The sequence below is a fragment of the Ammodytes marinus genome, assembly GCF_949987685.1.
Source record: "Ammodytes marinus genome assembly, chromosome: 7".
In the NCBI taxonomy this organism is placed as follows: domain Eukaryota; kingdom Metazoa; phylum Chordata; class Actinopteri; order Uranoscopiformes; family Ammodytidae; genus Ammodytes; species Ammodytes marinus.
The window spans coordinates 2350340-2365630 of record NC_137211.1 but is presented as its reverse complement, the minus strand read 5'-3'; the positions used below and the strand labels follow the sequence as shown (position 1 = coordinate 2365630).

Below are 15291 nucleotides of genomic sequence, written 5' to 3'. Positions count from 1 at the left end.
ATGCGTGTTTTATAGAAAGAAAGTCTGAACAAATGATACAAAATATTTATTCTCTGCTTAATTACATATGTTATAAAAAATAACGCAGATTGTACATGCACATACTTACATTTCTTTTTCAAACGGTTGTATGTATGTGTGCGTTCTTGTGTGCGTGTCTGTATCTGTTTGTGTGTGTGTGTGTGTGTGTGTGTGTGTGTGTGTGTGTGTGTAGCTGCAGAGGGGAAGTACCGAGGTTTCGTAGACGTCTTGAGGACACTGCTCCGAGAGGAAGGACCCAGAGCGCTCTATAAAGGATTCAACGCCGTCTTTCTACGAGCTTTCCCTGCCAACGCCGTAAATATTTTTTTTACTTTTCATTTTTAAGTCAACACTTCTTAAAGGTGCAGTGTGTAATATGACATCATCAAGAAAGTTCTACAAAGTTCTAGAATGAAACACTCCCTGGGTAACCCCACCCCTTTAGAATAATAACAGAAACTACAGTGGCCTTCAAGGACAAGAACAATTCTAAATTCTAAACAATGCACCTGATGACATTCCAAAAACATGGATTCCTCCATAAGACCTGCCTGCTCGATGTACAAAATGTAATATTAATATTTGTAATTCTCCGCTCAGGAGGATAATTCAGATTTTTTGGCAGAGGTGATTTTACACCAATGAGGACATATTTATGAATGAGGATATTGATTTTAGCTAATAAATTACTTCAAATGTTACACAGTGTCCCTTTAACATCCTACTACTCATAATACTCGTGGTGTAGTGGTTAGAGCCAATTTCAATATTGAACCAACATAAACAGTGGGATTGTTGTGGGTTGTAGGTTTTCCAGCCGTCGGCTCTTGATCTAAGGTGTTATGATGAATGCTACTTATCAAAATTGACTATAGAAAATACCACAAATACATTTTTAATTTCAGATATAGTGCTGAGACATGAGAAAAGTCTACATTCCAAACAACGACAGATTTTCTTAAAGGTGCAGTGTGTAATATGACATCATCAAGTAAGTTCTAAAAAGCTCTAGAATGCAACGCTCCCTGGGTAACCCCACCCCTTTAGAATAATAACAGAAGCTACAGTGGCCTTCAAGGACAAGAACTATTCAAAATTTTAAACAATGCACCTGATGACATTCCAACTATGACACTTCCAAAATGGCGGCGACAAGGCCTTGGTCCAAAATATGCAGAAATATGGACATATATGATACCGTTTCTAAGGGAAAAAATAATTATTCTAAAAAAAAATTCAGCTATTATGCACTAAATTAAACGTACTTATGGATATTATAATTATTTTCTACAAAATCTGCTAGGAAATAAAACCAAAAATTCTACACACTGCAGGTTTAAATGTTTTCTGTCACTGTCAGTGCTCACGTTTGTGTGATAGAAGAGACAGCACACGCACCTCAGCCATGTTATGATAAAAAAAAAAATATTCAAAAGTTAATTTCCCCGGTATATTTTTTGGTGGTTTCTGGCAATTTTAAAACTTTAATCTAAGATTTATTTTTATTTTTTTATTCTGTTTCCTCCCTTTCATGGCTCAGAGATATATATATATAGGCCTATATATATAAAAAAAAATTACCTTCATGTCCCTAATATGTCACTGTACTTTCCATGGTCGCTTTTTTTCGAGTGTATAGTCGCCGCCCCCTTGTGTCCACATACGGAAAGTACAAGCCACACGACTGAAAATATGGCACTAAATATGACATAGATGGCACTAGATATGAATACATAAAATGAAATATTCTTGCAACAGCGGAAGTTAAGATCAATTTTCAACATGTGTAACACACTAATACAATCTCTCCCTCTCTTCTAGGCCTGTTTCTTGGGGTTCGAATTTGCACTTAAAGGACTGAACATTCTCGCGCCAAGTTGGTGAAGAAAAAATCTGTGAATCTGGTCACCATGGAAACAATTCTCTTCTCTGCATCACACACTCCCTGCGTTCCAAATCACACTTTTTTTTCTTTTTACTACACTACATACTAAAGTACAGAATAGTTTTAGTCTTTTTACTACACTACATACTAAAGTACAGAAGCATTTTAGGGCCACAGACAGGAGAGAAAAAAAAAATCAGATAAGGAAGATTTATTTTCATTATGTCAGGAAATGTCAAAAATAAAGACGAATACTCCAAAATGCTATTGGAGTTAGTGGGGGCATTTATGTATTTTCAGCATACTACAATTGACGTGCATGTATTGGGACATCCTAAATCTTTTTCGTGCATACTAAATAGTAGGGAAGTATGGGAATTGGAACGCAGGGACTGTTTTTTTTCAAGTGTTTTGTGTCTTTTGTTGACACATTTTAACAGATGTTCGAAATGTAATTTATTTTACATTTAATTTGACATTAAAGGCCTACTTCACCGGTGGGAATATGAAGGTGTATTGAATTCTGAGATCCTATGTAGTATAAATGTGCAAAAAAAATAAAAATCGGTTCATCCTAGCCTGAGAAATAATAATAATAGTAATAATAGTAGTAACATTTATAAAGTAAGTTTTTTTTTAACCCTATATTTCTCTTTCTGTGATGTCACGAGAAAGAGAAATATAGGGTTAAAAAAAACACTCTTTCTGCCTTTTCTCAGGCTAGGATGAACCAATTTCAATTTTTTTCGCACATTTATACTACATAGGATCTCAGAATTCAATACACCTTCATATTCAAACCGGTGAAGTAGGCCTTTAATGTTTTATGTCGTTGTGGTCATCCTCACTTCGTTGTGAGTGATGCCAACAGACAGACAAACGCACACACACTTATATGAATGTATGATTTTTATTTTTTTTTGTAGATGAAGATTTTATTGAAGAATATATATATTTATTTTAGCGGGAGAACTGAGAACTTTTGTCACGTTTTTTTAAAAAGTGTTTCCAAACTATCTGTGATTTCAGATGATACATATTATAATTCCGTTCAGTTTAGAATGGGGTTTAAGAATGTTTTTATTTTAATCGACAAGCTCTATACCAAAAAGGGTTCATTTAGGGTTCATTTTGAGGAGGTTATTTTTTCGGGACTGTGTTGTGTACAGGAGTTTTATAAACTTTGTGATTAAAATGTTTGGAAATTGCCTAATAAATTATTGTGTGTGTCGACTGATTATTAACGAAAACTCACATACTCTTTCTTTTTACTACACTACAGGAGAGACAAAAAAATCAGATGAGGAATTATTTTTTTTTCATTATGTCGAGAAATGTCAAGAATAAAGACGAATACTCCAAAATGCAAATGCAAACGAATACTCCAAAATTTCTAGTGGGGCATTTATGTATTTTCAGCACAACTGACGTGCATGTATTGGGACATCCTAAATCTTTTTCTGGCATACTAAATAGGCTAGTATGCGATTCGGAATGCCGGGACAGTGTCACGGATGGCTTGTTGGAGAGAGTTCCAGAGACAGTGTCTGTGTAAAATCACTGTGTTAGCAGAGGATGGTTTCGATCCATCGACCTCTGGGTTATGGGCCCAGCACGCTTCCGCTGCGCCACTCTGCTTCAAACACACCTCAGATGGGACTCGAACCCACAATCCCTGGCTTAGGAGGCCAGTGCCTTATCCATTAGGCCACTGAGGCTGCTGGGGTATGCCATGACCACTGATCATCATGAGGGGTCGAGGGAGGGATGGATGGATGGATGGATGGATGGATGGATGGATGGATGGATGGATGGATGGATGGATGGATGGATGGATGGATGGAGGGAGGGAGGGAGGGAGGGAGGGAGGGAGGGATGGATGGATGGATGGAGGGAGGGAGGGAGGGAGGGATGGAAAGACAGACAGACAGACAGACAGACAGACAGACAGACAGACAGATAGATAGATAGATAGATAGATAGATAGATAGATAGATAGATAGATAGATAGATAGATAGATAGATAGATAGATAGATAGATAGATAGATAGATAGATAGATAGATAGATAGATAGATAGATATCACAAAATATATACAGTATGTACTTTACATATGAAAGAAGTTTCTCTGCCTCATTTTAAATAAAACATAGTTATGCTGACAAAGGCTACTCAGAATCATAGACGGTATAAAATACCAGAATATATCAGAATATTCCTAACAAAGGTGTCCAACGTTTTTTATTAATCTAATTTTAATTTAACAATTTGCAGGGATTTTAGCTCAAACTTTCTTCCCTAAAAAACATGCATTTTTTAAAATTAATTTATTTTTTAATTCATTTAATTAGGCTTTCTATTTATAATATATTTTGTAATTATGATTTTAAAAAACTGATGGTAATCTTGTCTTATTTTTCCGCTATTAAATAAACAGTCCAGTAGTTCTACGTTGAAAAGAAAAAAAGATCAGAAGGTCAAAGCCATGGACCTGTTATAAAACCTCTTTCTAGGAATTCACCTTTCACCTACTTCACAGCCTACAATACCCACAATCCCTTGCGTCTCAACACGGAGGGTGCGTGGTGGCCTTTAACGTTATTAACTGTATTTAAATCTGAGTAAAATACAGCAGAAAACAAACCATCTACTCTTAATCGAGGCTGCAAACGTTAAAAATATATAAATCATAACGCGGAATAATCGGTTTCATGTAAGAACGACATTTCCCAGACTTCAGCGCGGTTGTGACTTCTGGTTCCGGGGTCGTGACTACCATCGTCCTGTCAGCACTAGAAAGGTGAGGGATCTTGTGATGCTATCGCTGCCGCCAAAGGTTATTAAACAGTATTAAATATATAATATAAAGCCTCGTGGAGAAGCATAGCACGTTATATGGGTGTTTAGGAGTTCAAAAAGGGAAGTTATTTGGCTTTTTATGGCCGTAAAACAACCGAGTGTCAAATGGAAATAGAGGAAGATACCTGTTAAACAAGCTAATGTGTTCATTCCGTGACATTTTACATGGCTGTAGGCTATGTTATTAATCCGAGCGTGTTGTGTCAGTAATATTTACATATCTGTTGTTCATAGCCTTGAATTTGTTGACGCTAGAGTCGCGGGAAAACCTAACAATTGATCAGGTTATTAGGAAATTGATGGAAAATCTAAAGGTTCTTATTCAGCCATAGTTGTTTTGATTTGGTAAAGGGTGTGTGGTAGATGGAGAGGCTGAGAGTTTATACCATAAAAAGGGACCCTACTAAGACAACAGTAAAAAACGGTTTTGTTACTGAATATAATGTAATGTGGAAACTGTAGACTGTATATAGAAAAATTGCCACACTATGACTAAATATAATTTTTGATTTCACATTGTCATATTAGCTATCTGATTTAGGTTAATTTACCCAGTGAATGAGTCATCTTAGCCATCATGGCAACAATTGTCCCTCCTGAGATTATTGTCATAAGCTAAAGATAAAATAAAGAAATAAAAATGTAATATCCCCAAAATAAATAAATACATTCTTAATTGTTTATTCCCACTGGATCAAATCACCAAACAGATGAGATAACTCCATGTCGTTTTTGAGATACAAACATTTCTGTATCATACAATATTTAATGTTTAGTCACATTAAGGTTTAAAACTGTATAACGTGTCTCTAAGCTCTGCACAATGAGAACACTGGACCAAGAAACTTCAACAGTAATTTTTCAGTTTGAATCTTTATTGTAAGAGTCCAGACTAACAACTTAAAAAAAGATGTTACGAAAAATAAAAATTAACTCTGTAGCCTCAAACTTTTTTTTTTTAAAGATATTTTTTGGGGGATTTTTATGCTTTATTGATAGTGTAGAGGCTGAGTTGAAATGGGGCAGAGAGGGGAGTGACATGCAGAGAACGACCGCGGGCTGGAATCGAACCCGGGTCCGTTGCTGGCCAAGGCCCATGGGGGGGACGCTCTACCAACTGAGCTAAGGGCGCCCCCGTAGCCTCAAACTTTGACCAATTTTAAATATTTCACCAGATTTGTTCTCAGGAAATTAATTATTTTTGTTTCCTGTATGTGTTAAATTCAGGTTAAGGTGCGTGTGGATGTAGAGTGTGTGGATCTGCGATGCCCCTGGAGGTCAAATGGCCTTTCCCACAATGCCCGGCTCTGGCCTGGAGGCTCTCGGGCACCGTCATCATGGGCATGGTCGGGTCGTACTCATACTTCTGGACCAGTGAGTGAGACAGACAGACAGGCAGACAGACAGACAGACAGACAGACAGACAGACAGGCAGACAGACAGACAGACAGACAGACAGACAGATAGACACACACAGACAGACAGACAGAGAGACAGACACGTGGTCGGGTCATACTTCTGGACCATTGAGTGGGATTATAACACACACACACACACACACACACACACACACACACACACACACACACACACACACACACACACACACGCACGCACACAGAAACCCATAACATGTTTTTTCCTAAATGTTTGTGGTTTACGTTTCCTCCAGAATACATGAACTGCTTGACGGTCCATAACCAGGAGGTTCTGGTCGACCTGGTTGACCAGCGGCCGCGGGACACGCCCCTCATCACTCTGTCCAATCACCAGTCCTGTATGGACGACCCGCACCTATGGGGTACGAACCATACCTAACCCTAAACCCCTAACCCTAACCCTCTAACCCTAACCCGCACCTATGGGGTAAGAACCATACCTAACCCTAGCCTCTAACCCTCTAACCCCTAACCCTCTAACCCCTAACCCGCACCTATGGGGTAAGAACCATACCTAACCCTAGCCTCTAACCCTCTAACCCCTAACCCTCTAACCCTAACCCGCACCTATGGGGTAAGAACCATACCTAACCCTAAACCCCTAACCCTCTTACCCCCTAACCCTCTAACCCTAACCCGCATCTATGGGGTAAGAACCATACCTAACCCTCGAACCCTCTTACCCCCTAACCCCCTAACCCTCTAACCCTAACCCGCACCTATGGGGTACGAACCATACCTAACCCTCTAACCCCTAACCCTCTAACCCTAACCCTCACCTATGGGGTAAACATTATTTTTTTTTAAATAATTCAATTTTAATACTTTATATATTTTATTGTAATTTTTTGTTTCATTTTTAAATGAATGACTTCATTTGTATTCTTATTAAGATGGTGCAAATGTCTGTTTGTGTTTGTTGTAAAAAACAACAATAAACATATTGTGAAAAAAAAGAACACACGCAAAAGCTTAAAAAAATCACAAGCAGTTCTAAAATATAAAGTAAAAATACTATGATCACGTTTTGCAACAGGTGTCCTGAAGTTCAGACAAATGTGGACCTTCAACAAGATGCGCTGGTGAGTTTTACCCCACACCTCATTCACTCAGTTAAAAATATATTTTTGTGAATTGACTTTAATTTTAATAACAAAACATAATAAGTGGGATAAATGGATTTTTCTTCAATCTTCATCTCTACATTAACTTATTGAAAATGCTCTTAATGACAAACAATGTATTGGAATTTGGTAGAAATGTTGTCAGTAGTTTATATAATAAAACCAAAATGTTCATTCTACTCAAACATATGCCTCTAAATAGTGAAACGAGAGACACTGAACATTTGGAGTGGTCTCTTCATATTTTCCAGAGCTGTATAGATATATATATATATATTTTTTTTTTCAGGACTCCGGCAGCGTCAGACATCTGCTTTACGAAGGAGTTTTACTCGCGATTCTTCAGCCGTGGACGGTGTGTCCCGGTCTGCAGAGGTCAGTGTCTCGTTTCACGTTTTCAGTGTACATTTTTTTTTGTTTTTGTTTTTTAAGATTATTTTTTGGGCATTTTCAAGCTTTATTAGACAGTACAGAGTTGAAATGGGGAGACAGAGAGAGAGGGGGGATGACCTGCAGTAAAGGTCCACGGGTCGGACTCGAACCCGCGACCACTGCAACGAAGGCCGGAGCCAATATGGTACGCGCTCTATCCACTACGCCACCGGAGCGCCCCAGTGTAAAAATATCTTTAAAGTTGATTTGATTAAAACCGTCATGATGTGATGAATGAAGTGCCATGTTTTTATCCATATATTCATTCAACATTTAAAAACATGTTAGAATCCAGCCCAGGTCGTTCTCTGCATGTCATTCCCCTCTCTGTCCCATTTCATCTCTGTCACTCCATCTGTCTAATAAAAGCATAAAAATTTCCCAAAAAATTACCTTACAAAAAAAAAAATATATTATTTAGACAGTTGGGGGTGCAACTGACACAAATGGATTCATATAAAATAAATATGGTGAAATGATATGTAAATTGAATGTGTGTTTGGTAGGTGACGGTGTTTACCAGAAAGGGATGGACTTCATTCTGGAGAAGCTGAACGAGGGACAGTGGGTTCACATATTCCCAGAAGGTTTGTTAACCCTTTTACTTTAAAAAGGCGCTACGAGGAACTTTTAAATATTTCTGAAACAATCAAATTTTTCCTCTGATGATCATGAATGAAATGTAACAGCAAACGAGACCATCGGTGCAAAGAATGCTATTTTTATATAGTTTCTCTTAATGCCTTTGTCATGGGTATACGCTCACCCAGGAACAATAGCTGGCGTAGTAAAAACACTACCGCTTTTGTCTAAAGGGGGACGCAAGAATTAACACAAACGGAAAGTTCCTCGGAGCAGCTTTGAATACATTTTGTATATGACACTTTTCAGTACAATAATGAATGCATTTGACCTATTATATAGTATAAAATAGTGTTTTTTATTGATTCCTCTTGTTGCTCCTCCAACAGGCAAAGTGAACATGACTGAAGAATTTATCCGGTTAAAATGGGGTGAGCACAATTTAAACAGAATATGTCAGCCTTTCCTTGACTATATAACTGTACTGAAGTGACATACATTACACCTTATTGACTTTTTATTTTCTGCTTAACATTTGCCTATAGTTTAAACAATGTCCTTAGAAACCTGTTAAGTAGAGTATACACCATGATAGTTGTTTGTTTTGTCTTTTGTTTTTGTGTTCCCTTTTTGTGTGTGTGTGTGTGTGTGTGTGTGTGTGTGTGTGTGTGTGTCTGTGTCTGTGTGTGTGTGTGTGTGTGTGTGTGTGTGTGTGTGTGTGTGTGTGTGTGTGTGTGTGTGTGTGTGTGTTCTTTGAGAAAAAAATTAAATAAAAATAAAGTATTTAAAATGGGGTGAGCATAGCGTTAGTTTCTAAGTGGAATGAATGAGTTGTTTAGATTCTGCGTGAGGTGAAGTGATCATGTCTGGTTTGTGTTTCAGGCATCGGTCGGCTCATAGCGGAATGTTCCCTAAATCCAGTTATCCTGCCGCTGTGGCATGTGGGTGAGTAACTCAGCAACTCAGAAAATGGCCTCCTAACTTATACAGTATATGGTCCTATCCCTTTTAAATTACATGATAAATAACAAATATGAAGTAGTTTCAGCAGAAAAACATTTGATTATGATGCTCTTAGATGGTGTACTTTGTTTGTGTGTGTGTGTGGCCTTGTGCAAATTCTGCAACTTCTTTTCTGCTGCCTGTCTTGGCCAGGACTCCCTGTGAGAAGAGTTACTGTAACTCAATGGGACCTTCCTGGTGAAATAAAGGTTAAATAAAATAAAATAAAAATAAATACTTCAAATATTTTTAAATAAATTCTCAAATCCGGAGCTGAAAATAGTCAACAAATGCACTGTTTCCTCCTGTTTGTTTATGGGTTGTCTGTCCGTACAGGCCATTCTTGTGAACGCAATATCTCATGAACACTTTGAGGGATTTTCTTCACACTTTGCACAAATATCCACTCTGACTCAAGGATGAACTGGTTAAAATGTGGCTGTCAAAAGTCAAAGGTTACTGTGACCTTATTCCACATGAAAGAGCGCTTTTGAGGGATTATCATAAAATGTCTTCTTTTGTCTCAGGTTTGAGTGACGTTCTGCCAAATGAAACTCCATACGTTCCCCGGATGGGAAAGGTAGGAACACCTCAACCAACATAAAGATTTCCATTTTTTTTTTTTTTTCAGGATTTTTTTTGGGGGGCATTTTCTATGCTTAGACAGAGATGAAATGTGTCAGAGAGGGGAATGACATGCAGAAAACGACCCGGGCTGGATTCTAACCCGGGTCTGCTGTGAAGAGGACTTAGCCTATATGGGGGGGAGAGATGTACATTATTGTATTTATTATTATTATAAGTGAGTGTGTTTTTCTTCCAGAGAATCACGGTTCTGGTGGGGAACCCGTTCAGTGTGAAAGAGCTCGTTGAATCTCTCAGAGCTGAAAACAAGAGCCAGGTGAGGACAGGGTGGAGTTTACCTGCACTGCAATCGGAGAACTTCCAATACTGCAATCTGTGTGTTTTCATATACTGGTACCTTTTTAGAAAATAAAAAATAAATCTAATTTGAACATTTAGTAGTAGTTCATAAAATGTTGTCGCCAAAAATATCAGTGTTGTGCCGCTTTAGTTTAAACATTTAAGAATTAGATTTTTGATGTCGCCTTTTTTTCCCAAGTAAATTATTAATCAAATTGAAGTTTGAACAGATTTAGTTTTTTGAAAAATGACTAAGAAAAATAATCAAAATAGTTAGTTTTACTAATTCAGTTTGGAGTTCATAAATTAGTTTTTGCATTTAAAAATTGCAAAAATGTACACTCTTTTTCATACTTTATTAAAAAAAAATCTCAACACATTCTTTCTTTTAACATTCCTTTCAGTTGGAAATGAGGAAGACCTTGACTGATTTCATCCAGGGGGAGTTTCGGAGTTTGAAAGCCCAGGCCGAGGCACTCCACGCCGGGCAGATACAGACACAGTCCTGAGCCCCTGCCCTGGATGCCACACTCCACACACATAGTGGAGCAGATAAGTGCTTTCAATACAATCTTTCAATTTGTGATACCGGCGTGAAAGTTGGCATGAGCATGAGTCTGCATGGGTCACTTGACAAGGAAATGGTACATTGAGACATTGAAATTAAAAAATTAAATAAAAATGTTTTATGAAAAAACCCATCAATACATTTCTATGAGAAAATTGGTGTGCGTTCCAAAATCAGACAAGGAAGATTTCTTTTTTCATTATATCAAGAAATGTCAAGAATAATGACAAATACTCCAAAATGCTATTGGAGTTAGTGGGGCATTTATGTATTTTCAGCATACTGCAATTGACGTGCATGTATTGGGACATCCTAAATCTTTTTCTACATACTATATAGTAGAAAGTATGCGATTTGGAACGCAACCAAAGTGTTGATCTCCTGAGGATCCAGGGGCCAGCCATTTTGAAAATAGAACTTTCAAGTGGCTGTGAGTGTTTTCCTGTCAAGCAACCCTTAGAGACTGCTCATGCCAATGTTCACGCTTGTATCATCAACTGGAAGATTCTGATGAAAATAAGCACTTACCCGCTCCACTAACAACACAAAACAACAAGACTGATGATCCATTTGTACCCTAAACTACTGAGGGTAATAATACCTTTTATGCTGGACACACCCCAAAAAAATAAGACTGTTTTATTCACCCTTGCTATCCTGCTATCCACTCCCTTCCCTTTGCTCTGATGGTGCTGGGACCTTCAAACACGCAGATTTTAAAGAATTTTTTGGCAACGTTTTTGGGATTGGGATAACTTGACGATTTTAGTTAATTTGCATTAATGCTGATACAATAGAAACTCCTGTTTTGATTGTTTAAAGGTGCACTACGCTAGTTTCATGGGACAGGGGGTTGTTTACATATGCACATCCTGCTGTAAGTTAATTTTTTTTTATATGAAATTCTTAGTATTGAATAATTCTATCATCATAAATCAAAACTAAATTATTTTGAGGAACCTGGAAACAAACGTAAGACTAGAATATGTTTGTAAGCCAAACTGTGGGCCCTGCTGCTGTAAACAACAACAACAGTGAAACAGTAACTTTTCAGGAAGCTTTCTAACCCCAAACAGTGTTCCAGGGATCACATTTTCCTGTGAGGAAAGTTTGTTTATTCAGTTATGAGAATATATCTTAGCAAAGTTACATAGTGCACCTTTAAAAATAAATAAAAAATCAGGCGTCATGTTTTTATTTAATAGCATTTAGCCGCATTAGCTTGGAAAGGTTTGGGATTTGCTGTAGTTTTGAAAAAATACAATGATGGATGATTTGAGTTACTTGAATTCACACCAGTTGATGCTGCCTGAATAGATCTAAACAAGTGGAAGATATTGAATGTTTGAAATTTTATTCAGACCCTAATTTACTAAAGTTAATTTGATGTTTAGTATTCAACCAATCAACACAGCCCAGTGTCTTCTTAAGTGCGCCCTTATTGGATGATTCCACGGTTACGGATTTACTAGCATTGCCAAAGCAGGAAGTAGCGTGTCCACCAGAAGTTATACAGCTCTGGAAAAAATTAAGAGAACAGTCTTGATTTTTCTTAAATCTTCGTCTCTATATTACTTAATGGAAATGCTCTAAATGACAGTATTTTTGGGGCGGAATTTGGTAGAAATGTTGTCAGTAGTTTTATAGAATAAAACCAAAATGTTCATTCTACTCAAACATATGCCTTTAAATAGTAAAACGAGAGACACTGAATATTTGGAGTGGTCTCTTAATTTTTTTCCAGAGCTCTATGTCCCTAAAATAGAATTATCCCATGGTTACTGGTGGTAATAGTTACAGCAAGTACAGTACAAATACAGTTTGGCGGACCACACCACTTACAATGAAAACTACTAATACTGTAGATAGAGAGACAGAATGAATATTGAAGAAATAAATTAATAGAAATAAAATTTGGTTCATGAATATTTTAAGTTATTTAGTTGGTGTAGCCATAACCTTGATCCTCCACTTAACCTTAAATATATAATCCTTAAAATGTAGATTCTCCCAGTTTAATAACGACAGAAGGTTCTCATTGTGCAGCTACTTTATCAGAAGATCAGCCAATGTATCTGTTTACAGCGCAGCCAAATATATACTCAGGTTATTTCAATACAGAAATACGTTTTTTTTTTCATCTCTGCTTTTGAAATCTAGCGCAGAAATGGCGGACCACTGAGAATAAAAAACTGCTTTACAGATAGGCACATAAAGGGCTATTGGAGGAAAAGTGCTGACCAAAAATACTATGAAAATGTAGTGGAAATTCATGTACATTGTAAAATTTTGTTTTTCAGTATCCCTACTCCAATCTATTCATAGGGGAATTTGAAGAAACATTTTAATTAAATGGAATAAAAAAAACAATAAATAAAATTGTTGGATATGCAGAATCATCCAGTATTGACGTTTGTGTCTGGCGTTAAGGTTTGACCTGTTACCTCATCTTTACATAAAAGGCTGTTTGTTTATAAATACTAAATATTAGTATGCAGCAGTGTGTGTGTGTGTGTGTATGTGTACACATGGAGTGACATACCCTGCGTTCCGAATCTCATACTTTCTTTTTTCTATTCTACATACTACATCTGATGATAAAAAGAATCTAGTTAGGATGCAGTAGGCATACTATTGGGACATACTTTTACTTATTTATTTCATCATAACATTGCACCTTGATCTTGCCTCTTGCTTTTATATCCGTCACATCCCCGTTTGTTTTCATATGGAGGCTTCGTCAATGTGACGTCACTTCACGTGCGCACTGGATTGTGGGTCAGAATCGCCCAAATAGGAGGCTGTTTTCAACACTAAAAATCTTGGCCAGTAGTCGACATCCGGGTCTTTTTAACCATCCTAAATTTGGCCACAAGAATCGGGACATCCTAAATCTTTTTTCTACCAAACTAAATAGTAGAAAGTATGCGATTCGGAACGCAGGGATAGACTTATACTGTTATCTTGTGAAAAAGCCTTTGTACTGAATGGTTACTGGCATGCAAAGTAAAGGATGGCAAAGATAATATATTAGTAATTGTACCATCGTATGTTTAGCTTTTATAATATCCATGCAGCTTTAAAGCAATAGTGCGGGACTTCTGTCCTACTCATGAGGAATTCTGAGTACTTACAACAACACTGTCGGTGTATATACATGAGGTAAAGCCTTCGGTGATGGCGCATGGATTTTATACCTTCTGCTGTACGTCCAGGTTTTTTCTTAGCAGTAAAATCAACAACTGAAACATTTCTTGTGGATTTTTCTGAGCTCCTGCACCAGTGTCAGGGGGGGACACCAGTTTGTAAACGCTGCCATACTGAGAAATACAGAGAGAGTTTTGTGGAGCTGATAGGCTTAATCAACTTTGTGTCAACTCATTTGGCGATGGCTTGAATTGAACCGACATTCATTCATATGACAGTTACGCAGTGTAGCTTTAAACCCTGCTCATTACATCACCTTGTGCAATTGATTCTTTCTGTAATCCTCAATCAAACATTCACATCATCAATTAGTGATTTACATAATTTGCAGATAGTGTTTGAATTTAATTTTTTTTTCCTTTCAGCCTCCGAATGTCACCCCACTACAGATGTACTTAACTTATTTTATCGCACAGATCATCAATGGCTTTTATAATAAATAAATAAAAGGCCGCGGTGAAGTGATTATTATCCGTGGTTATTTGATAAATGTATTTTAGCCTTACTGTGATTGCCAATCTTTCCTACTGTTCAGAATGTGAACCACAATAAAGAATTCAACTTTTCTGAATTGTTGTTACTGTGTATTGTTTTTCATGTGGATCCATGTTTACTGAGCTGACTCTAACATCTTAAAATCAACCGAGCCCAGTCTCTTAAATTAAAGTACACTTACCTACTAAGTACTATTATTATTTAAATGAAATGTATTGAAATAATAATAATAATAAATAAATAATAATAAATTAATTGTATTGAAATTAAAATTATTTATGCACAAACTCTCCTTTTTGACCGTTTTTTTTTCAATAATGTCTATTTTTTCCCCTTGTTTTTCATTTAACCTTTAAATTCATTCCTCTAATATTCTGGCTGTAGTGAAATGTTATTATACAGGGTTACAATAATAAGTGTCCCATCAACAACTGATAGGAGATCAAGATGAACCACACACAGAATTGCACTAAACAGTAAAATTACAACCAGAAATAATAATATTTGCAATTTTAAATGTACTTATATTTGTGATTACGTTTGATAATCATTATTTAAGTTTAATTTGAATATGAATGCTTTTTTAACAACATGTTTATTGGTGTTTTTCAATTATAACAATTACATAATCAGTTTTGGCAGTAGGGATAGAATAAAGACAAATTAACATGCAAGCAAACAACAGAGTATGCTTCAAAACAGAGGTACAGACTGTATAATAACAATACAGCTAATGATCCAATACAGATACCA

General features: G+C 36.8%; 2 protein-coding genes across 3 annotated transcripts in view; both read left to right on the top strand.

Moving 5' to 3' along the window:
* LOC307253539 (mitochondrial carnitine/acylcarnitine carrier protein-like) overlaps positions 1-1905 on the top strand; it is a gene marked incomplete at both ends in the record, with an annotated part of 12526 nt that extends 10621 nt beyond the window's left edge. Inside the window, 2 exons of the mRNA XM_080031646.1 lie at positions 215-336; positions 1843-1905. Of these exons, the coding sequence (XP_079887772.1) occupies positions 215-336; positions 1843-1905 (185 nt within the window). The remainder of the gene's footprint in view (positions 1-214; positions 337-1842) is intronic.
* A 2778-nt stretch (positions 1906-4683) lies between these two features.
* Positions 4684-14565, top strand: tafazzin (tafazzin, phospholipid-lysophospholipid transacylase). Of its 2 annotated transcripts, none has more exons than XM_080030593.1 (11): positions 4684-4706; positions 5993-6139; positions 6438-6566; positions 7241-7286; positions 7618-7703; positions 8267-8347; positions 8732-8773; positions 9225-9287; positions 9872-9924; positions 10168-10245; positions 10673-14565. In XM_080030593.1, the coding sequence occupies exons 2-11, from the start codon at positions 6031-6033 to the stop codon at positions 10775-10777; spliced, it is 792 nt and encodes a 263-aa protein (XP_079886719.1). In that variant the 5' UTR covers positions 4684-4706; positions 5993-6030; the 3' UTR covers positions 10778-14565. The 2 variants fall into 2 exon arrangements, with proteins under 2 accessions (XP_079886719.1, XP_079886718.1); XM_080030592.1 differs by having other exon boundaries at positions 4702-4742.
* Positions 14566-15291: the final 726 nt, after the last annotated feature.